Source organism: Peromyscus californicus, unplaced genomic scaffold (assembly GCF_007827085.1).
Source record: "Peromyscus californicus insignis strain IS unplaced genomic scaffold, ASM782708v3 Scaffold_6__1_contigs__length_162567912, whole genome shotgun sequence".
NCBI lineage: Eukaryota > Metazoa > Chordata > Mammalia > Rodentia > Cricetidae > Peromyscus > Peromyscus californicus.
In genome coordinates, this window is record NW_026294584.1 from 134,683,549 (window position 1) to 134,708,363 (window position 24,815).

The window sequence follows — 24,815 nt, forward strand, 5'->3', positions numbered from 1 at the left end:
TACACATAAGACAGATATGGTAGCATGAAAGGGGACTGGTCGTTTTAAGATGGGCTGACCCTTGCTCCAGGGTTTATACCCTCCATCCCAAGGGAGTTACATGTTGAAACCCTTAGAACTTACTGGCAAGGACAAGACCAATCAGAGAGAAAGCAGGGAAGTTATGAAGGGAAATGAGCCCAGGAGCTTATAAAAAGTCTAACCCAGAGACCCTTGGCAGATTCTCACGTCGGGGGTCCCTCCCATCCCCTTGATGGAAGCTGTATCTATTCTAATCAAGTCCATCATTTTTGATCTTGTTCTGCCCCTTCTCTGTGGCTGGTGCCTCTCCATTTGAGCTTTTTTGCGGAATTCTCTATCTCTGTCATTTTCACAAGGCCATACCTCCCAACAGTGCCACTCCCTATGAGCCTGTGAGGGCCATTTTCATTCAAACCACCATCAATTTCTTTCTCACTCCCCAACATAAATGTTGCAGGGCGGGGGAGACCAGAAAATATTATCAATGACAACAAAATAATCTGAGCCACTTTGTATGGGCTACTTTAAAGAATAGTTTGGAAGTTCCTTAGAGAGTTAAACATGCATATATAGTTACAGTATGTATATACTGTATGTATATACAGTTATACAGTATATACATACAGAATTTGTATGATCCACAAATTCACTGAGTGAATAACAGTATTATCTGCAAAAATACTTGCATACAGTGTTCATGGAAGGTTCACTTGTGACAGCCAAGAACTAGGACAACTCAAGTGCTGATTATGGGAATAGTCTATTTAAACTGTGGGAAAGTCTTTTGTCTCTCAAGTTCTTTCAAGTTTTAATTTTAGGAAAATGGAAGGCTGTCCATTTCTAAGTCGGGGATGATAACACAGCAGGAAAATATCCTCATCATTTCTCAGTGTTAATCATTCCAATGGCCCAGTATCTCATGGGATAGCATTTGTGAGGCTCCCCATATGCTGCTGCTTTGCCCAGCACATGTAGATGCATGAGGTATACTTCCACATTAGATCTCTAAGTCACTTTAATACCTGGGAATGTGACAATGCTGACCAATTATAAATACCTGCATGTCACTGTGAGGGATTGCCAAGTTCAAGACCCACAGGAACTGGTGAGTGGAAAAGAATGATAACTCATTATAAACACATAAACCTCTGATGTAAGAGTGACTGGAAACTAGTACAGAAACTATCAAAGTCTCTGCCCTAATTACTAAATTAACTTTTTTTTACTAAATATTCAACTCACGTCGTGTGTGTGTGTGTGTGTGTGTGTGTGTGTGTGTGTGTGTGTGTGTGTGTGTACACATGCACATATGCACTCACACTTTTTTTTATGCCATACAGAATTTAAATGTGCTGGTCAGGTGATCTAAGATAAAAACAACCACAAAAACCACTTTGGTACAGCTGTATTGATTTGCTCTGAATTCTGCACCAACCTTATTAGTCTAGAATGACCTGTATGTGTAGTGTAATTTTATATGAGGTCCATATTTTGCAAACCACATAAAATCCTGTAGGAAAATCCCTCAGGACACACAGTCATCAACCTAACACCACTCCTAGCAGGGGGATAAGGCCTTGTTTATCCCTATGAACTGAGCACAAGAAACATCTATCTCGTTTGCCAAGCACAAAGTCTGTGGTAAATTTGGTAGGCCAACCTACTAAAACCACAAGGTTTTCCTCTACCAATGGAAACAGAAAAATATCTACCTTTCTGCCGTGGCTTCATAATTCTGATCACCAAACTATTAAGCATCCTTGCTTTCTCTTACAAAGCAAATGCACACTTGTACAATAAACAGAGTAGGAAAACCTGCTTGGTCCCTTCCATGTCTCTCTTGGCGTTGTCAATGAGAACCTTTCTAACTCTGAATGAACCTTTTCAACATTCTCTACACAGTGCAAAAAATTCAGTCTAGAAAAACTAACTCAGCCCACAGGCTCTATCACCATAATGATAGTTTCTAAATCTTTATTTCTAGCCCCAACCAGTTCTAAACCCCTGAGATTCAAAGAATATTCCTATTTAAGCCAGTGCTTCCATTAATAATTTTAGACTTTTTTTCTTCATTTAGGGCCTTTCAAATAAAAAAAAAAAATCAAACATGAATAATGTGGATAACTATCAATGTATGTTAAATCTGACTAGAAGTTTCTTTCATGTTATTTCTTGCATTTTCCCCATAATTTGCAGAATTCCATGAGAGAGACCGAAATCAACAGACCCAAGACGTAGAGTGTTTGATCTGAAATTACATCATCTTGTCCAGTAAGGTATCTCAGAGGGCAAAGGAGATGTGTCACCAAGCCTAATGGCCTGACTTGGATCCCCAGCTGGAGAAAACCAATTCCTGCAAATTGTTCTCTAACCTCCACACATGGGATGTGGTGTGTGTCTGTATGCATGTACAAACACAAACATACATGTACACACACAAGATAGGTAGGTGGATGGATGGATGAATGCATGGACAGACAGAGAGATAGTTAGATGTAGGGGGCTAGGAAGATGGCTCAGTGGTTAGGAACATGCTGCACTATCATGTGTACAAAAGTTTGAATCCTAGCACTCATGAAACACAGATATAGAAGTAAGTAAAGGTTCAAAAAATACAAGTTAAACTTCAAATTTTAGAGACTCTGGGTATAACTCAATTATATTGCATGTTTAGCATGGACAAGGTCCTGGGTTAAATCCAGGGCACCTCATAAAAAAATACAAATAATAACAACAAATTTTTTGCAGAAATGTCACTCAAATATACTTTGGTCCAATTCTGTGGTGTGGTAGTTTGAATAAAAAATGTACCCTCTAGGCTCATGTGTTTAAACTTGGTCTACAATTTGTGATGCTATTTGGGAAGGTTATGGAACCTTGAGAACCTTGAAAGGAGGAAGTATGCCACAAAGGGGAGGCTTTGTGGGTTTTTTTTTCTTTTCTTTTTTGTTTTTTTCTTTTTTGGTTGTTTCGAGACAGGGTTTCTCTGTGTAGTTTTGGTGCCTGTCCTGGATCTCGCTCTGCAGACCAGGCTGGCCTCAAACTCACAGAGATTCACATGGCTCTGCCTTCCCAGTACTGGGAATAAAGGCGTTCGCCACCACCGCCCGGCTGCTTTGTCTGTATTTTGCCAGGATGCTGAAATTCTGATGGAGGACACATTCAAAACTAAGATACTAATTAATCTTGAGGAAATTTGCTGGCTGCTTTTAGCCAAGTTTACAGTGAGAATTGGGACCAAAACGCAGAGCAGAAAATGTGAAAAATGTACAGTTGGACCAGAAAAGGAACACATTTAAGGTGGCAACCAGTTATTTGTTAAAGAGATTAGCACCATTAAAAAGAAGCCAAGTGATGTGAACAAGAACAACAGAAAAGGTACCTTAAAGGCATTTCAGGACCTGCCAGCACCACACCTATCAAAGGCTTCAAAGTGCAAAACTGAAAGTGCTTTTGAAGATCTTCTTTTAAAATGTAGTGCATCTGGGGTGCTTTACTTACACGGAGCTGCCTAAGGAAGTGTTTAACTAGCTGAGCACTTGAAGAACACTGAAGCCATGACCCAGTGGAACTCCTACTGCTTAGTCAGTGGCAGGATCCGTCATTAGCTACATCGTACTTGTTTTGCAGTCATGCAGGATACAACAGCCAAGGATGATGCTCCCACCAAAATTTTATGGGGAAAAAAGTCTGAAAGGCCAGGAAATGTATGGCAGGGGGTGGTTCTCTTCAGGGAGCCATGACAGAGTATTGTAGAAACTTTGAAAGCAAATTTAGCTGCAATGGAGATGTCAAGACACTGGAGAAGTCAGGAATGTGGAATATCTGTTGAGTAAAGAAAGTTACATGCACAAAGTGGAGCCAGACCAAGAAAGAGGCCATGGGGGAGAGGAGTTATAGTCTGAAGGCCGACCTGGGCTCAGAACATATCACCACATGCTCCAGATGTTAGGCATGGAGCTACAGGATTTAATGTCTGTCTCCCTAGCTTTTGGTCTTATGTTGGTTATATCCCTCCTTTCTATGTCCCCATTCCTCTGTTTTGAAATGAGAATGCTTATTATGGGCCATTGAACAGTAGAAATATATAACTTTATTTGTTTGGTTTTTGTTTGTTTTACATGGACCAGTTTCCATTTATTGGACTTGAGTTCTCAGTCAGTATATGAAAAAAATTTAGCCTTAACTGAATTTATCACGGATGGGTATTAGGCAAGCAGTCAAATTCAGGAATACAGCGTACCCCCTCCCCCAATACTGGCTCCTCTTCAGAGGTACTTATATCATCATTCATGTTTGAGTTCCTCAATAAAAAATTGAGGAGCTGAAAAGTACACTGGCTGCCAGTATCACATTGGCCCATTGATGCTCCGTTTCCTTACGTTAATGAACTTGTTGTGATGTCATAATCTCTCTGAAATACTCCAAGCCTTTGGAAGTGAAATCCCATATCAATATCCAGCTTGGCAGCTCTCCCAGCTCAACATCCATCAGAGGCAGGTGGGTCTCTATGAGTTTGGGGACAACCTGGTCTACAAAGTGAGTTCTAGGACAGCCAGGGCTGTTACACAGAGAAACCCTGTCTCAAAAATCAAATGAGCCGGGCAGTGGTGGCGCATCTTTGCATGTTTGGGAGAGAAATATGTAATAAACCATCTACTCTAGCCAAAACAACTTTAGGAACAGTAGACTCATTATCTTTATTTTATCGATGAAGAAATAGAGGCTTAAAACGGGTTAAAAACCAACTCCTATACAGTCGCTTAATAATTAATACAGAGGGTTAGCATCAATCCTAGGTCTAACCCAAAAGCTCTTTTTTTTTCTTTTTTTCTTTCTTTTCTTTTTTGTTGATTCAAGACAGGGTCTCTCTGTACAGCTCTGGCTGTCCTAGAACTTGCTCTGTAGACCAGGCTGGCCTGTAACTCACAGAGATCTGCCTTGCATCTACCTCCCAAGTGCTGAGATTAAAGGCGTGCGCCGCCACCCCAACCTCTATTTTTTTTAAAGTACTTTTTATTATGTTATAATTTCATACATATATACAATGTATCTTGATCATATCAGCCCAACTCCCCTTTCACACTCCCAAGAAGCCCCCTAAACATGTAGCCCTCCCATATTCACGTTTTTTAAATAATCCATTGAGTCCAATTAGTACATGAGCATGAACAACCTACCAGCAGTCACACCCCCTCCCAGCAGCCATCAATAGCCCCTCAACTAGCAGTATAGCTTCATGGGCTCTGCCAGCATCTGCATTGGGCTTACTGACAGGCTTGATCTTGCGCAACTAAACCTACACTTTCAACTTTTTTTTTTTAAAGATTTATTTATTTATTATGTATACAGTGGTTTTTCTGTATATGCCTGCAGGCCAGAAGAGGGCACTGGATCTCATTATAGATAGCTGTAAGCCATGTGGCTGCTGGGAATTGAACTCAGGACCTCTAGAAGAGCAGCCAGTACTCTTTACCCTCTGAGCCATCTCTCCAGCTCTCAACTATTATTTCTACTAAAGTTTGATCACTTCTGTGAAGGTCAACAGATTAAATGAGAAATTTAAAATTAGAAGCAATTTCAATAATATTGTACAGTGCTGAACACCAGAAGTCCTCATCCTAGACAGCCAGAAGATGGAAGGAGGGGATACCACACGGACCTTTCCCCAGATCAATGTTTTCCTTGAAGAATTTTTTAATTGAGGGGTTGAGAAATAGTTTATTCAGTAAATTGCTTGTGAAAGCATGAAAACCTAAGCAAAATCCCAAAATGCATCTGTAACCTCAACACTGAAGAAAAAAGAAGATCCCTAAGATTTGCTGGCCAATCAGCCTAGCCTAACCAGCAGGCTCCAGGGCAGCCAGGAGCCTGCCTGGAATAAACAAGGTAAAGGGCACCTGAGGAACACCTCAAGTTGGCTTCTGGCCTTCACACACGTATACATACAAACACACCCACGAAATGCACGTTACACATACACATACAGAGGAACTTTTAAAAGCTCCATGATCCCTATTCTTTTCCATACATTTAATTCATTGGTTTCCACATCAGATCTAGCAGCTGTAATAAAGTGGACAAAATCAATTTAGAGTAAAATATGACAGCCTTCAAGGAACTGGTACAAACTGCCTTTTATTGGGCTCTAACAAAAGAAGTTGCTTGAGGAAAAACTGTTGTCAAATGTCATTAGAGAAATTATTTGGAAGCAAGTGATAATAAATAAATGTATTAAATTCTTAAAACCCCCCAAATACATAAAGAGGCTAACTTTTACACCCTTAACAGTTAGGATGAGATAGTGTACTGGAGCAACTGTCTTACTAACTTACAGAGGTAATTCCTGAGGATCAGCTACTCCACCCTGGCTAGAGACAAATATAAAACCATTGGAGAGAGATAACAACATGGCAGTCTTTACCATCCACGGTAGAAGAAACCCATCTGTGTAAGACCTAGCTAAGAAGGTAATATTCAGGCTGGGTACAAAGGAAATAGTGGACTGCCAGAGAAGAAATGTTATTTATTGGACCATGACAAACTTTTACATGTTTGTCATTAACCAACTGCTTGATGGCTGGCTTGCATCTCAAGCTAACAGTAGCAAACTGGAAGTGAGGCAGACCTTTAAGACACAGGCACCGCCTTCTGAACCTTTTGTGGCAATGCATGTTCAAGTTACCAAAACAATAACCCTCTTTATAAATGAAGAACTGAAGGCTATATTTTCCACATTATTTCATATTTGAAATTCCTTAAATAAATCCAAAATCAGCCCAATAAAAATACAAAAAGAGCAGAACTTCTTTAAAAATTATGCCATCAGGGCTGGCAAGATGGCTCCCAGGGAAGAGGTGCGAGTGTGAACATTTAATGACTTAGATTCTTAGATTCCACAAGGTGGCAGGAGAATATCAACTCCCAAGAGTTGTCTTCTGACCTCACTCACATGCACGCACATGCACATACACACACGTATACACACATACACCCAAATAAATACACACATAAGTGTGTGTGTATCACTTTACATGTAATGCAAACTAAGCAAGATGACTGCCATTCATAATTTACCATGGATAAGAATGAATACTTCTCTAGCCCTGAACTTGTAGGTGTGGGAGAACTGACCCTGAGGATCTGAAAGCGGAAGAACCAGCCCCTTGCTCATCCCTACAAGGGGTGACCTAACCAGGGCAACGCAAGAGAGCTCATCCTGGTGGTGAAGACCGGAGAGCTGGCGGGATGACCAACCCTGCAACTACCCAGGCCCAGAACCAGGTTAGGAGTTGGCCCACCCCAACATCCACCCTAACTGTGAGCTGCTGGAGCACATGAAGGGACTGGACCTGCAGACTCAAAGCTGTGGGATCTCCACAACACAGGGCAACAACAGGATATACAAGAGGCCAGCATCGATAGTGTAGCAGAAACCAGAGACCTCGAACCAGACCAATGACTCTGCAATAAACACTTGCAAGTAAAGAGATATGGACTAAAGAGTTTACTGCGTGTCTCACTGTGACACACCGCAGTTTCCATGATGAGACTGATTTTTCTTCTTTTTTCTCTTAAACTTCATTTTATTTTATTGGGGGGGTTTGCAAGGTCAGAGGGCAGATATGAAGGGTTGGGGAAATAAATGGGATGAAGATGCATGATGTGAAAGACACAAAATAAAAAAGAACTCAGGATGAGCAAGTCATGAGGAGCAACTCAGTAGGCAGCACTCCTCCATGGCCTCTGCATCAGTTCCTGCCTTGAGTTTCTGCCCTGATTTCCTTCATTAATGGTCTGTAACCTGAGAGTTGTAAGCTGAAATAAACTCTTTCACAGGCCCCCACAAAGAATTAATGCTTCTTAATCTAAATGAAATCAGATATATTTTTATAACTGTCTTCTCATTTGAATAACTTAAAACACAGTTTGAAGTACAGATGTGGTATAACTCCTAATACTAAAAATCATAAAAGAAGTAGCACCTGTCTTAATTAGACCTAACAATGTAAATAAAACGGTATTTTAGCACAAAAAAAATGATCACATGACTCTAAACATAACAAATATCTAATATGATGAAACTAGGACTGGACTGGATCCCACACAAATCACAGAACACTCTTTACCTCAGTCTGCAGGATGGCAGCCCTTTGTTCCTTAGCAGTAAGGGACTCCTTTAGCACCTCAATATGCTGCTTACTGTCTGAGAATTGGTTCGTGAGAGTTTCTAGCTTTGTTTGTAAGGCTAGTAGTTCAGTGTCCTTTCTGGACAACTCTTGCTTCACCTGGCCAATCTGGAAAAGAAAACACGACATTGTAAGGAAAAAAGAAATTACACAACTACCATGTAGCTGGACCTCTGGCAGATTTATGACACAAGATAGGAAATTAAATGCAAAATTGACTTTATAAGGTAGAAATGGGGGGGGGAGGTACTTTAACGGTAAAGCACTTATCTAGTAGTCCTGAGTTCCTAGGCTCATCAAATAGTAAATAAATAAGATAGGGCATACTAATCTTTTTGCGCCATCTAATACCGGATGCTCCTTACCAAAAACTAAGTTTATTCAACAAACACAGAAACTTCTAATCTTCAGTTATTGTCTCTAAATAGTTTCTGAAACTCCTTAGGCCAGTGGTTCTCAACCTTCCTAACACTGCGACTCTTTAATACAGTTCCTCATGTTGTGGTGACTCCCAACCATAGCATTATTTTTGTTGTTACTTCCCAACTGTAGTTTTGCTACTGAGCAGTGTCTCAGATTGTAAGACCGTGAGAAATATGTTTTCAATGGTTGTGCCCACAGGTTGAGAACCACTACCTTAGAGGGAAAAGACAGGGGAAGAAATTACAGTTCAACCAGACCAGGCAACAATCATCACCTAAATACCACTTCATTTTGTCGAGCCTCCATCTCCAGAAGACTATGGGTCACAGGCAGGATTAGTGTGCACGGAAAACATGAGGGGAAAAGTAACTTCATATTTCTACTGAAAGTAAATTCAAATCCTAGTGGTATGTTTCTTTGGTTTTCTTTCTCAAGCAAAAAAAAAAAAAAAAAAAAAAAAAAAGCTGTATCTTAGAAAGCTAGGCTACATGTGGTAGTGCACATCTGTATCCCAGACAGAACAGGCAGAGGCTGTTGGATCTCTGTGAGTTGCAAGCCAGCCAGCAGTATATAGTGAGACCCTGTATCATGAAAACAGGAGGAAACCAAGCTGCTTTCAGTGGTAAGGTGCTAGAGAGATGCTTTCTTAAAAAAAAAAAAAAAAAAAAAAGTCACCTGTTAATCAGCTACACACACATAATAGAGCATAAACAGATGAACACATTGGACTTAAATGAAGAATGTGTAAGTTCTCACTAAGAGAATCTACATGTGGCATCTGAAGTTTATCAGTCTGAATGGGCAACTCATAAATCAAACAGTCAAACAGTACAATGCAATCACCACAGAGCGATCGCTCGCTCGCGTGCGCTCGCTCTCTCTCTCTCTCTTTCTCTCTCTCTCTCTCTCTCTCTCTGTCTGTGTTGTTTTGTTTGTTTTTCAAGAATGGGTTTCTCTGTGTAGCCCTGGCTGTCCTGGAACTCACTCTGTAGACCAGACTGGCCTCAAACTCACAGAGTCCCTGCCTCATGAGTGCTGGGGTTAAAGGTGTACATCACCACCGCCTGGCTCCACAAAGTTCTCTTAACACCAACAAATATTTCCTCTTGAACATTTTCTTTATATCTCTATTGTTCCTAAGCATTTATGTGTATGCAAATGTGTACGTGCATGAGCGAGAGACAGAGACAGAGAGACAGAAAGAGAGAGAGAAAGAGAGAGTACCTTGTGTGCCCCAAGCCAGGCCAAACTGACTAGGTAGCCAAGGCTGGTCTTGAACTCCTGATTGTCTTGCCTTTATCTCCTAAGTGTTAGGATTACAGGCGCACATCCAGTGAGTACAGTAAATGTGTGCAGTAAATGTCTGCATGGACACATGCAGAGGCCAAAGGTCAATGCTGGGTGTCCCGCTCTATCACCTCCTGCCTTACTCCCTTAAGAATGGTTCTCTCAAACAGGACCCTAAGAAAGACACAGGGATCGCCCAATGACAGAGAAATGGATGAGATCTACATGAACAACCTGGACGGGTGTGTGTGTGTGTGTGTGTGTGTGTGTGTAATGAAGGGCGAGAGTCTAGGGAAAGAGAGCTTAGGGGAGCAGAAGATCCCAGCTGGATAAAGAACAGAGAGGGAGAACAAGGAATAAGAGACCATGGTAAATGAAGACCCCATGGGAATAGGAAGAAGCAAAGTGCTAGAGAGGCCCACAGAAATCCACAAAGATACCCCCACAACAGACTGCTGGCAATGGTCGAGAGACAGCCCGAACTGACCTACTCTGGTGATAGGATGGCCAAACACCCTAACTGTCGTGCTAGAAATCTCATCCAATGACTGAGAGAAGCAGATGCAAAGATCCACGGCCAGGCCCCAGGCGGAGCTCCAGGAGTCCAATTGGCGAGAAAGAGGAGGGATTGTATGAGTGAGAATTGTTGAGACCAAGATTGGAAAAAGCACAGGGACAAATAGCCAAACTAATGGAAACACATGAACTATGAGCTGAGGAGCCCCCAACTGGATTAGGCCCTCTGGATAAGCGAGACAGTTGATTAGCTTGAACTGTTTGAGGAGGCCCCCAGGCAGTGGAACCAGGACCTGTCCTTAGTGCATGAGCTGGCTGTTTGGAACCTGGGGCTTATGCAGGGACACTTCTGCTCAGCCTGGGAGGAAGGGACAGGACCTGCCTGGACTGAATCTACCAGGTTGAACTGAATCCCCAGGGGAGTCTTTGCCCTGGAGGAGATGGGAATCGGGGGTGGGCTGGGGGAAAAGGTGGGGGAGGACAGGGGAATCCCTGGCTGATATGTAAAATTAAATTAAATTATGAAATTGAAAGACCCTAACCCTTCAGGCTTACACCCCCCAAGCTCCAGGAGAATGAGGAACTAAAAAGCTAGTTCCAAGGGCAAACTGACTCAGCCATTACTCAACCACCCCTGCCACAATGTAACAATGTAAAGAGATTTCTATTAAGAGATGCGCTCAACTGTGACTGGGATAACTGCAAGTGTTCCAGGACGGACCACTGTAACCTTTGTGTAACCTTCACTCCTACCCTGATACCCCCCTTGAGGTTTCAGGAAGAATGTGCATGCGGACATGATTGTACCCACCCTGTGATCAGACCATGATCTTGTGAAACTAGCCTCTAGATATAAATCAATCAAAACGAAATTGTATGGGAATTGTAATCTTATGGCTTTTGTGGGTTCTTTTCCTTTAAAAGTACCTATGTGGCTGCAGTAGGCGTGACCCTTGCTCTCAGGACAAGAGGAGCCCGACTGTACAGCCACATCAATAAACCTCTTGCTGCTTGCATCAACTGGACCGGAATCTGGGTTCTTAGGGCGCCCACCCAAGAAGGTAGTACCCTGGGTCTGGGGTCTATCAAAATAAAAAAAATTAAAATAAATAAATAAATAAAAAGAATGGTTCACTGAACCTGAAGCTAACCAAACCCTGTTGATCCTCCTGTCTCCATGTCCCTATAGCATTGGGATTACAGACACATGCAACCACATTTGGCTTCTTACATGAGTTCTGGAAATTTAAACCCAGGTCCTCATGCTTACACAGTAAGTGTTCTGATTCACTGAGCCTTCTTAGCCAACGCTGTTCCTAAGAATTTTATTTGTTTTTATTTTATTCAAGACAGGGTTTCTCTGTGTAGCCCTGGTTGTCTAGAACTCACTATGCAGACCAGGATGGCCTCAAATGCAGAGCTCCATCTGCTTCTGTCTCCCAAGTGCTGAGATTAAAGGTGTGACTACGACACCCAGCCACATTCTTTCCTATTTTGAACTCATTAAACTTTAAAAGAAAATAGGACTTAAAAAGAAAGCTGTCTTCTGACATTTTCTGATTTTATATTAGGTTTACTATCCAGGAAATAACTACAAGACAGATTAACTACTGAACTGAAATACAGTAATTTTTATGGCAGATGAAACAAAATTCCTTGAGTTTTAGAAAACTGAGTATCTCGAAAATATTTTACTACACTAATCTTAGGTAAAGGGAAAAGATATTTTAAGCAATTTCACAAAAAGAAACAAAGTTTACCTAACACGTACCAAGACCCTACATTTGATTCCCCCCAGCCCTGCCCGTAAAACAACAACAACAATGAAAGGAAGGAAGGGAAGGGAAGGAGGGACGGAGTGGGGGAGGGGGAGGAGAGAGAGAGAGAGAGAGAGAGAGAGAGAGAGAGAGAGAGAGAAGAAAAGAGGAAAGGAAATGAAAGAAAAAAGAAAAGAAAGGAAGGAAAGAAGAACCAACTAGTAGACTTTTAAGAATCACTAAAATCATTTCTCTTTCAATAAGACAAGCATTTTTTTATACACATGAAAACTATTTACTGATATGCAAATACATAAGGATACTAGTTCTATCCCTTTACCAACAACAATAATACATATTAGTATTATTCCATCTGTAATATATAGATTGGACTACAAATATATTTATTCTATAAATAAATGCCCTGAATATTCAAAGTATTACTACTTTCTCAGGAAAGAACTATGCTTTAAAGGTATCCAAATTTCTGGATACTTCCAAACATGGATCAAAAATAAACAGAAGCCAGGCATGGAGGAACACACCCCAAAGTCCCAATGCTAAGGAGCCTGAGGCAGAATCACAAGTTTGATGACTATCCTATATAATAAGGTCCTTACTCAAAATTCCAAAATACACACATGCGTGGAGAGAGACGTCATTTCTGCACAGGACTGCTGTTTCCTTACCGTGTGCATTATTAAATGAGCTTTACATGCTGCTATACAGACCCTTAAAGACTGAGAAAGAAAACATTTTAAAGTAAAGAAAAATTTAGAAGCATGAATCTTCCTTCTAGAATGCCCAGGAGAGAGAACTTGGTGAGGAGCACATGGAAGCAGTTAGTTGCTGAAGAGATCAGTAATGTTATTCTTTACATCCTGGTTTCCTAACTGGCAATGGAGAAATTATACCAAAGCCTCATACTGTTTAGGAATTCAATAAAATAATGTAAGAGATGTACTTGGCCTGCTGTCTGATATGCATAAGTGAATAATAGTAGCAAAGAAAAAAAGGAAGTTATATACCAATTTCTCCTCCAGATGACATATAGTTAACGCCATAATCCAAATTTAGATCTCTTCCAAACATAGTATTTTACTTTTTAACTTACAATACAAACTAGCCATAAATAGGAAGCACATCAAATTATCAAAATTTATTTTTTAAAGATTTATTTATTATGTATACAGCGTTCTATCTGCAAGTATGCCTGCAAGCCAGAAGAGGGTGCCAGATCTCATTACAGATGGTTGTGAGCCACCATGGAGTTGCTGGGAAATGAACCCACAACCTTTGGAATAAGCAGCCAGTGCTTTTAAGCGCTAAGCCATTTCTCCAGACCCAAAATTTATTTTTAATACTGCATTCCAGTCTTAGTCCACAATTCTTCCCAAGGGTAGCTTTTCCACTCATCTTTGACACTTTGAGGAAGATGTGCGTGTACAATACAGACCAAATAGTGAAGAAATCACAAGTAAACTTTAAAGCAGGATTGCTGGTGTCAATCAAGACCTGCCCTTATGAGCTGTGGTTTCTCGGGCATCATCCATTACCAGAGTTTTCTCATCTGTAAATTAGTGTTGCTCACCCCAGATGCTTCTAGTAAGTATACAAGAGGTGATTATTTTATTATTATCTATTAGAATGGTTTGAAATGCAGTTTTAGTAATTTAAAATAAGTATCACACTAATTCTAAATTCCCAGGTAACTTTAACTAGGCTATCACTCTCTATACATCTGTCCTAAAGAAAATAACATTTGTTGCAAAAATCTCCTAATGGGAACTTAAAGATAATGTCTCCATGTAGTTAAAGCACTTTTCTCAAGAATTTCAAAAGCAGGTAAGCTGTAGGTGATAAGCCTAGTGATATCTGTATATTCCTGTACCTAAAAAAGAATGGAAGGAAAGACTTTGTATAAATCAACATACATCTACTCAACAAGGGGATGAGGAATGGGAGTTTTGAGATACTATCCACAGAGCAGCAAACACAATAAAGAACCAGGTGTAGGGCTTCTAGAACCCATGTGAACTCAGTGCACACAAGTGACATAATGGTCAAACTGTGAACAAAGGTCAGTGAAAAGAGCAGAGCAGGCTGGTTAGTGCTAAGAATGGGCAGGGCTGCCATCCAGCTAGAGAATGAAAGTGTAAGCCACCCAGAAGCCAGAGCCAGCAGGGTCCCACTGTGGGATCACTGCACACAGAGAGGTAAATCTTACTGCAAAGACCTCAGACTGAAGACCAGCCGCTCTCTTTTTCAGCTCCTCCCCTTGAGCCTCTTTCGAACTTAGCTCCTCCTTCAGGTGCTCTACCTGTCACGACATTGTTATTGTTTTTCACTCATGTGCCAACTTAGGTCTTCCAGTTATCTGACTTTGAGCCACAGTGACCTCTGAAATAACAATAACTTACATAAAATAATTGAATCTGTTCCCCTTATTCAATTTTCAAAGGCATATACTGTATTTCAAACTTTTTCAAGTGAACTAGAGTGTGCTGACCAACAAAAAGGAAATATAATATAGATTATAATACGGTAAATTTTGTCCTAAAATCATGGAGAAAATCCAAGCTAACAAAAAGTTGAGCACATCAATTTTTCAGCTTTAAAATTAACATGTAATTAGCATGAATAATCAATAACAGACTCTTTAGTAATAGAGGGAAACTCTCTAGCTATATGCCAGATACAGACACAACAAAAAGACTGGACAGGGTAGAAAGTCACACCTGTACCACTCCTTGACAGTCAAATATGGGGAATGCTTCAGTTTTCGGTTGCAACAAACTGAAGAATATAGCAGGTATATACATTTGGGAAATGCAGTGAGTAATACTTTTCTAGCTAAAATTTCATTGTTAAAATTATTTACTTGTATATTTGTTTGTTTTGAAACAGGGCCTCACTATGTAGCCCTGGATAGCCTGGAACTCACTATGTAGACCAGGCTGGCCTCCAAGTTGCAGCAGTCTGAATGCCTCTGTCTACCAAATGCCAGGACTGCAGGCATGTGTCACCATGTCCAATTTTTTACAATTATGATTTTTAATTAAACCACAATAAAACTGATAACCACAATAAACTAAATTCTTCAATTTTATTGAAGTAGTTTATAGACTCAAACTAAATGACTTTGGATCTGAAGAAAGAATCCTGTGACTGATTTTAAACCACATGGACAGGCCTCAGTACTGACCACCCTACTGCACATACACCTGAGAGCACACAGGCAAGAACAAACCTGGTAGCAAATGAACTCCCCTAATGGAGAGAGCAGAAGCCCTTCCTTCTCGGAGCTTGTTAAAAGGGGAAACATTGAACTTGTTTTGGAAAAAACACTTCTCAGGGATTTGACTTACAATACTTCCCAAGAAGAGGTGGAGAATGAGCTGTCTCATACAGTAAGAGAAATGCAACTGGACCAAGTCCCAACAAATCATTTCAACGTATTTACAGAAATAAAAAGTTAAACTATAACATGATCTTAGTCACATCAAACAATTCTTATTTAAATAAAAGCCTGCAATAACTAAATGATACCAGTAATTCTGACTTTAATTCTGGGAAGTTTCTATGTGGGAGTGGGAAGACCACTCCTCTAAAGTCTAATAAAACATAAAGTAGATCTTCACTATCACTAACACAGAAAAGAACACATCAACTTTTCAAGCTTCTAGGAACTGAAGCATCTGCTCCATACCTTATTTTTCATGAACTTAGAGTGGCTCCTGTACACCTCCATCTGTTTCATCTCCTCCTCCCGTTCTTCAGTACTCAAAGCCCCATTTGATTTCAGCATCTGAATTTCCTCTTCCAGGTCTCGCAGTCCACGCTCCATGGAAGAAATTTTTGAATCCTAGGAACAATGGAAGAGTTTAAGTGTTAAAATATTTACCAAGATTAAAAGTAGCTGAATAACTGGGTCTCTCTCAAAATACTAAATTTAGTAACAACAGCTATACAGAAAACCTGCTGCTACATCATGTGGGACAAGGAAGACACACCCTCACATGATTACACCTCTTTCTTCCTCCAGTTACAGACCCTTTCAACTCAAGCAGACACAATCAACCAAAGAGTAGAAACAATAAAAACTGGTGAAAGATTCTTTGCACTTTATGACCAGCAAATGTCTAATGGGGGGAAAACTGTAATATTAACAGTAAAACCTTTCCTATTCTAATATTTCACTACTTTATCTAGTGACCTCTGGGGGGCATGTTTCTGCCACTAAATAAGAGAAAAGAATACAAGTTTGTTTGAAAGTACTTTACAATAAAATTCATAATTATATATATAATAATAATTATCTAGCATTCCAATTGAAGAAGAATTTCAGAGTGAATAGTTATATATTAACAGCTACTTTTTATACATTAGAAGTCTTATTCTCTGAACTTCTGGCATACATCTGAAGTATCTACAGATGTTTTAAAAATCACTAATTCCATGGCACATGTCTAAAGTCCTCAGTAGTTAGAACAAGGCAAGAGGATTACTTGAGACCAGGAGTTCAGGGATAGCTAGGCAACATGGTAAGACAACCCCCATCTCAAAAATGTTAAATAATAAATCACTGTTCTTATAAACCATTACCATAAATATCACCTTCTAGTTCTACAGGTTTCTATACGCAATTTCTTGATTTGTTTGTGGCAACATATAACTTATCTCCTCAACATATGCTATATGTCATCAATTATAGCAAAATGGCTGCATGAAAATAATTTTATATCTGTAATTGAACATGCTTATTTGCCTAAGAAATAGAAGCTTTAAAAATTTAAGTGTAACTTCATTTGACTTGGAGCTTTAGAGAGAACATTTTGAGATGGAATTCTGAAACTGACTTCCTTTTTACTTTATATCAAAGATGTCTGGATTGGCTGTTTTGGCTATCATAATTCCTAGAGCAGAAAGAGAGAACTTAAGGATCTGTCATAAGACAACTTCAACCAGCAATTTTCAGATTTGGGGAGCTAAGGAGGAAGGGGTCCTCTTGCCTTGCTCATAGCCTACACTTTAATTGTACTATCAGAAATTCACTTTTAAGACTAACATAAAATTTTCTGCAAGTATCAGGGCATGGTCTCTTTAAAATGACTAAAAGACCAGACATGTACAAATAGCTAAGAGTCAAATGTAAGTTCTGCCACGCCCACATCTAGGAACAACAAGAGGAATGAACAGATAGGAAAAGGGAGTGTATCTTTAGCACAGCTTTCCTCTGAAAAAGACAACAGTGTCCCAGCTCTGTATATCCACAGCAGATCACCTGTACAACTTTTACACGGCCCTCACCCAAAGCCTTACTTCTCCATTGATGACAATAACACAGGACAAAATCAACTCACTACCAAACATACAGCACAAAAACTTCTTTCTAGAGAAAACCATTACTGTAGCTATGAAAACCTCAAGGCAAATACGGACTGCCCAGGAAAAGATCTACCCATTTATTCTTTGGAATCAGGTTAGACAACTAGTCCTTGTTACTATAACTAGTTCTAGCATAAACTTCAGTGGTACCAAGCCTGGGATTATGTGAGGATAGCTCTCCCAATCAAGTTTTGCAATTCTCTGTGAAATAAGCAGATAATTAAGTTCCCTTTCACTTTCCCACTCTACTTCCCAAACCTTGACTCCCCTATCACTCACTGTCAGCAAACTCCTAATGGGCATTCTGAGATTTACTCCTTGAGAAATTCCCCACATCTCCAATCCCAAAGGTTGTCTCATTTCCCCAACCAAAGTAGGCTTTCCTGAAGGCTCTAATTACCCTGAACTATCTCATTTTGCAACACCAAAGACCAGCTTCCAATCACCTGGATGATAAATTTCTGGGTGTCTTAGGGTATGTATATCCAGGTAAGTGTTTAAGGTGGGAGGCCAACCTTGAACATGAGTGGAACCATCCCATGAGCAAGAGTCCAGACTAAATAAAAAGGAGAAAGCCAGTGAAGCAGCAACACTCACATCTCTCTGCTTCCTGTGAATGCAAAGTGATCAGATGCCTCTCACACTCCTATTGCCTCATCTCTGCCCTCAAGCCATGGACTCTACCCCAAGCCATGGACTCTACCCTCAAGCCACGAACTCTGCCCTCAAGCCATGAACTCTACCCTCAAGCCATGGACTCTACCCTCAAGCCATGGACTCTGCCCTCAAGCCATGGACTCTGCCCTCAAGCCATGAACTCTGCCCTCAAGCCATGATCCAAAATAAACCATCTTTTCTGAAGTCTCTTTGGCCAGGTGTGTTGTTCTAGCAATGAGAAAAATAACCAACACAGCATCCACCTGACCCTTCTTGTTGATAGACTCTCATTTCACAATACAAGCTTGGCAAAACTTAAAATATATCCACTGCAAATTAACAAAATTACACATCCCTGATCTGTGAGTTGAGTTTAAAATAAACTATGTGTGAACATGTGTTTTATCCTTAGGCATCAACAGGGATCAGGAAATAACATGCACAAATAAACCTATGTCATATGACTGAGGGAAAGCCATAAAATTAAACCATTTAAAAGGCCCCTTATAAGATTATATTCAAGCTTGTTACTATATAACTAGCCCCAAAACTAGTCAATGTTTGATAAATCCCTCCCCCACTGAAAAAGAAAATAAATACAATATAAGCAAAATTTTATCATTGCCAGTAAAATCATATTGTTGCCAGCCAAGGCTAGAGTGAGACCTTATCTCAAAAACACATGAACACACACACACACACACACACACACACACACACGCACACGCACACGCACACGCACACGCACACGCACACGCACACGCACACGCACACACACACACACACACACACACACACACCTTCCAAGCCTCTGGTGGGGTATGAAGAAGTTAAAGAACTAAATAGGCTTTTGTAAGGAAGAACATAAAGCAGAGGTATGATAGCGAAAGACCCTAACCCTTCAAGCTTACACCCCCCAAGCCCCAGGAAATGAGAAACTAAAAATCTAGTTCCAAGGGCAACCTGACTCAGCCATTATTCAACCTGTAACAATGTAACAATGTAAAAAGATTTCTATTAAGAGATGTGCTCAACTGTGACTGGGATAGTTGCAAGTGTTCCAGGAAGGACCACTGTGACCTTTGTGTAAACTCCACTCCCGCCCTGATAGTCCCCTTGAGGTTTCAGGAAGAATGTACATGTGGACGTGACTGTACCCACTCTGTGATCAGACCATGATCTTGTGAAACGAAATTGTATGGGAATTGTAATCTTATGGCTTTTGTGGGTTTTTCCTTTAAAAACCCCCATATGGCTGCAGTAAGATGCGACTCTTGCTCTCAGGACAAGAGTTTGCCCATCTGTACAGTCGCTTCAATAAAAAACCTCGTGCTGTTGCATCAACTGGACTGGAGTCTGGCTGGGTTCTTGGGGCGCCCCCTCGAGAAGGTAGTACCCTGGGTCTGGGGTCTATCAATAGCACATGCCTATAACCCTCAACTCAGAATTATGCTAAATCAGGAAGATGGCAAGTTCAAAACCAGTCTGGGACACAAGGAGAGGAAAGGAGGACCATGTGTGATGATCAATTTCAAGTATCAACTGGTTACAACCAAGAATCACCTAGGGAGGCACTCAATGAGGAATTATCTAGATCAGACTGGTCTACGCAGGGACGGCTTTGATTGCATTAATTGAGGTGGGATGGGAGACTCACCCTGAATGTGGGTGGCACCAATGCATGGACTGACCATGAACTGTACAAGATAGAAGAAAGCTAGACAAGAGCAAGCCAGCAGACAGCAATAGGGTGTTTGTTTCTCTCTGCTCTTGGCTATCGATACAACGTGACCAGCTGTCTCAAGTTCCTGCCTCTGACTCCCCTGTAGTGGTGAGCTGTAACATGGAACTGTAAGATAAATTGTCACAACAACAAAGGAAACCAGACCATGTGTCTAATAAAAATATTAGCAACACCACCTAACGTCACCTTTTAGCTATGTGCAAGGTCCTGTCCAAAGCATTTACAGGTTTTAACTACTGAACCTCAAATTAACCACTGAATGAGATTCTTATCACCACTAACAGATTTTTTTTAAATCTGAGAGAGCCATAGAGAGGTTAGGAACTTGCATCTTGTCACATATCTGATAAAATGTAGCTAGATTTTTAAATCAAAAGAGTTTATCTCAGAAAGCAAACTCTTGTGACTCCTAGAGATTCCTAACTAATGACTAGTTTAAAGCAGTTTTTCAAAATACTATCTTTTCAATTCCAGGGTCCTCTAGACATAGAGTCTGCAGGGCTAAAGCTATTTTCGAAGTAATCTTACAGTTATCACTGGATCTTTCCGATGTGTTGACAGTTGCACTGATAAAGGAAACAATGGACAAAGGTACACAAGTCCAGGACAGTGGCACTAAATTATTGTAGTAGTCATGACATTCTGTAGGGAGATAAACTAGCAATGAAGAAAAGGATAAATAACTAAAATTTTAAAAGAATGCCCTTGATTAAGCAGTTAAAATGCACTACTTTTAATATACCTCAACCATCAAATATATGAGAAAGTAGGAATTAAGCATGGAGCACTTATGCAGCATGCTGAAGAACAATGGTTGTCCCTAGCAACAGCACTTGCAGGGTGCTTTAAGGTGCAAGCTGAGCTGGGTACTTCCTTCCTAGAGAACAACTCTTACTAAAAACATGACAGGCAAACTGATTACTAAGGTTTAGGTTTTGGCAAATTTTGTTCTTAAAAATGAAGGAAGTACACCAGGCGGTGGTGGAGCACACCTTAATCCCAGCACTTGGGAGGCAGAGGCAGGAGGATCTCTCTGAGTTCAAGGCCAGCCTGGTCTACAAAGTAAGTTCCAGGACAGCCAGGGCTACACAAAGAAACACTGTCTCGAAAAAAACAAAACAAAACAAAAACAAAAGTTGGCCTATCAACTTTAAGAGAATTACAGAATCCTAACGTTAAGAAGTTCTGTGTGTGTGTGTGTGTGTATGTGTGTGCACGTGAGCAAGCATATTCATGTGGGTGACATACATGTGTATGCATGTATAGCCCAAAAGACAAACTCCATGTTGTTCCTCAAGCACTCTCCACCCTGTTTTATAGGGCAAACAAAGTGTCTCACTGGCCTGGAGCTCACCAAGTAGGAGAGGCTAGCCAGCCGGCAAGCCTCAGGGAGTTCCCTGCTCCTAACTCTCCAGTGCTGAAGTTACAAGCATGTGCCAACAAGCTCAACTTTTCTATAAGTTCTAGGGATCCAGCTCAGGTGCCCAGTAAATCTTTTACTGATAGCTATCTCTAGAGGCCAAGAAGTTTTATTTTCCATAATTCCTCTTTTCATTGGCATATGTTAATTACATAAAATAACCAGTTTTATTGTGCCATTTTTGTACAAGTATGAACATAATTTGATCATATTTACCTCATTACTTCTCTTATCACCCTCTCTCCTGACTAGTTTTCCTTCTTCTGCCTAATAATTCCCTCTCTGCTTTAAGAAGTTTGACATTTGATTTAAAAAAATACTAGACAACTCCTTTTGGTCTCGTTTGAATTATGTCCAACAACTGAAAGGAAACTGAAAATCCTGTTAAGGAGCTCCTGAAGTCTTACAGAGTACTATTGTTACCTTAACTCTCTACACATGCAGGAAGGGGTCTAAGCATTTAAGAGGGAAAGGTAACTCAAGATTCTTCATGAGATTCTCACTTACCTTCATCTCAATGACAGTTTGCAAGGCTTTTGTTTTGGCAGAATCAGGGGCATTCTCAAATCTCCGATGCATCTCCTAAACAGAGGCAGAAGAGAGTCAGTGGCTGTCTTCCTATGCTCATGTGTTTTCTGGTCTAACTTTGTAGCTCTGGCTGGCCTGAGGCTCACTGTGTATATCTAGCTGGCCTTGAACTCAGTGATCCACCAGATCCTCTGTCTCTCCCATTAAAGGCATGTGTCACCACACCTAGCTACTCTCATGCTTTTTGAAGTGGGAGATGTTAAAATAACTAGGCCAATCTTTGTGGTAAGTGGACCCTTTGTCACAGATTCTTACCTGTGGATTGGGGAATCCAGACTGCATTCTGACTAAATTCAACAAACACCCGAGAGGACCCTTAGTTCTGAACAGCTAGTTATTTAATTAAGCAGAGTAATACCAACCACAGCAGTAGAAACTGCCACACATTACTAGATTGACATATCAGTAAGACATGAAATCAAAACTGCATATGATCTAAAAGGGGGAACCAGAAAACACAACTCCCATCTTTTTTGTTTATTTGGTTTCTTGAGACAGGGTTTCTCTGTGTAGCTTTGGCTGTCCTGGAACTCACTCTGTAGCCCAGGCTGGCCTCAGACTCACAGAGATCCACCTGCCTCTGCCTCCCAAGTGCTAGGATTAAAGGCGTGCGCCACCACTGCCCGGCTGAAAAGATCCCTTTTTAAAAGGAAGAAACAAAGGCCATCACAACCAGCCTGCAATGCACAGAGATACAAAGTTATCTCTGTTAGATGCAGCACCAACCTCCAGCGTACCAAGTGCCTAATTACCTATGATGAACACCTCCAGGGGGACTCCGGGGAGGAAGAAAAAGTCCGTTGGATAAGTTTCCAAGGAGTTCAAAATCAGAAAATGTCTTAAGACGGCTTTCTTTTTTAATCCAAAGTTTAATGAGTTTAAGACAGGAAAGAAGGAGGTCAGCCATGGTGGCACATGCCTTTAGTTCCAGCACTCTTTTTAAAAGAGACTGGATACTATAAAAAGACTGAACTTTTAATGTATTTGAATTCTTAAGGATGTGGAATCTTTTAACTTTAATGTTTTATATTGTGATATCTTTATTAATGTGTGATCTTGGGATGAACAAGAAATGAAAGGTTGTGACTTAACAGTAATGTGTACGTTTGTGTGTCAAGCTGAGAAGGGGTCAGTTATACAGGCTAGTTTTATGCCTACTTGACATAAGCTAGGGTCAATGGAAAGAAAAGAGCCTCAACTGAGAAAACAACTCCATTAGATCAGGCTGCAGGGAAGCCTGGAGGGCAGTGGTTCTCAACCTTCCTAATGCCATGACCCTTTAATACAGTCCCAAATATTGTGGTGACCCCCAACCATAAAATTATTTTGTTGCTACTTCATAACTGTACTTTTGCTACCGTTATGAATCATAATTTAAATATCTGGTATGCAGGATATCCGATATGTGACCCCTGTGAAAGGATCATAAACCTCCAAAAAGGGGTTGGAATCTACATGTTGAGAACCACTAATATAGAGCATTTTCTTAAGTGATGGATGAGGCCACCCTCAGCTCCTAGTCCTGGGCCTATTAGAAAGCAAGCTGAACAAGCCATGAAGGGAAACAGAGGCAGGCAGATCTCTATGAGTTTGACACCAGCCTAGTTTTAAATAAATAAATAAATTGATAGATAGGAAGGATATTAATAGTCTTTGAGGATCACTTGGAAGTTATAGACAATCTCTGACAATTCTCTTGTCAGATCTGTGTCTATCTCTGAATTACTCCCTAATAATGAAACCTGGGACACCCCTAGCTAAGAGAACAGAGTGAAATACTCCATATGAACAATGGTTAAGAATATTGAAAACGACTATGATTTAATATTTTGGTTGTATCTTTCACCTAACTTACTCACTGTTGCCTGACCAGGAAACTCACTGATTAACTTTTCTTAAAATGCTTACCGAACAAAAGCCCTTTCGAAATGTTTTTTCACACTACATTCAAGTTTTTTTAGAGCATTTCTGATTTCAGTTTTAGATTAGAAATGCTCAGCTGCTGAAGTCTATGAAAATATTCCAAACTCCAAAAAACCCCACAACCTGAAAAAACTCTGGCTCAAAGCATTCAAGAGAAGGCAGATTCAATCTTTATTAATATACAATACTCTTTCTGCTATAACTCTTACTAACTGTAGCTTTAAGTATCCAAGTAGATAATCACACTTACATAGGTAACAAACATTTCAAAAGTGTGGTGGTTTGAATGAAAATGGCCCCCAAGGCTCATAGGGAGTGAGACTGTTAGGAGGTGTGGCCTTGTTGGAGGAAGTGTGTCACTGGGGGGTGGGCTTTGAGGTTTCAGATGCTCAAGCCAGGCCCAGTGGTTTACTCTCTCTTCCTGCTGCCTTCAGATTCAGATGCTAAACTCTTGGCTATCTTTCCAGCACCATGTCTGTCTGCACACCACCATGTTGACAGTGGACTGCACCTCTGAACTGTAAGCCAGGCCCAATTAAATATTTCTCTTTATAAGACTTACCACGGTCTCTTCACAACAATAGAAACCATAACTAAGACCAAAAGCTATTTTCCCAAAACTAGACTCCAACAGCATCTTAAACCTGCACCACACACGTAGCCACTCATACCTTCTAGTCTCCCATAAGCCAAAGACAGGAAACCTACTTAGATGTACCTTCAAAACATTCCACAATCCGGCCAGAAAGAGGTGGTACAGGCCTTTAGTCCCAGCACTCTGGAGGCAGAGGCCAGCAGGTCTACAGAGCTAGCTCCAGGACAGCCAGGACTGTACAGAGAAACCCTGTCTCGAAAAAATAAAAAGACATTCGAAAATCTAAACACTTTCCTGCATTTTAAAT

At 40.6% G+C, this 24,815-nt stretch overlaps 1 protein-coding gene across 13 annotated transcripts in view; it reads right to left on the reverse strand.

Annotated features, from left to right (window-relative positions):
• Erc1 (ELKS/RAB6-interacting/CAST family member 1) overlaps positions 1-24,815 on the reverse strand; it is a 338,915-nt gene that overhangs the window by 244,748 nt on the left and 69,352 nt on the right. For 7 of the 13 annotated variants that reach the window (XM_052719645.1, XM_052719640.1, XM_052719643.1 and 4 more), the window contains exons 4-7: positions 21,910-21,984; positions 15,903-16,058; positions 14,430-14,513; positions 8,151-8,318 (exon numbers count right to left, since the gene is read on the reverse strand). In XM_052719645.1, the coding sequence (XP_052575605.1) occupies positions 8,151-8,318; positions 14,430-14,513; positions 15,903-16,058; positions 21,910-21,984 (483 nt within the window). Of the gene's footprint in view, positions 1-8,132; positions 8,319-14,429; positions 14,514-15,902; positions 16,059-21,909; positions 21,985-24,815 lie in introns of those variants that run through there. The other 6 variants (XM_052719646.1, XM_052719642.1, XM_052719641.1 and 3 more) reach the window with 2 other exon arrangements.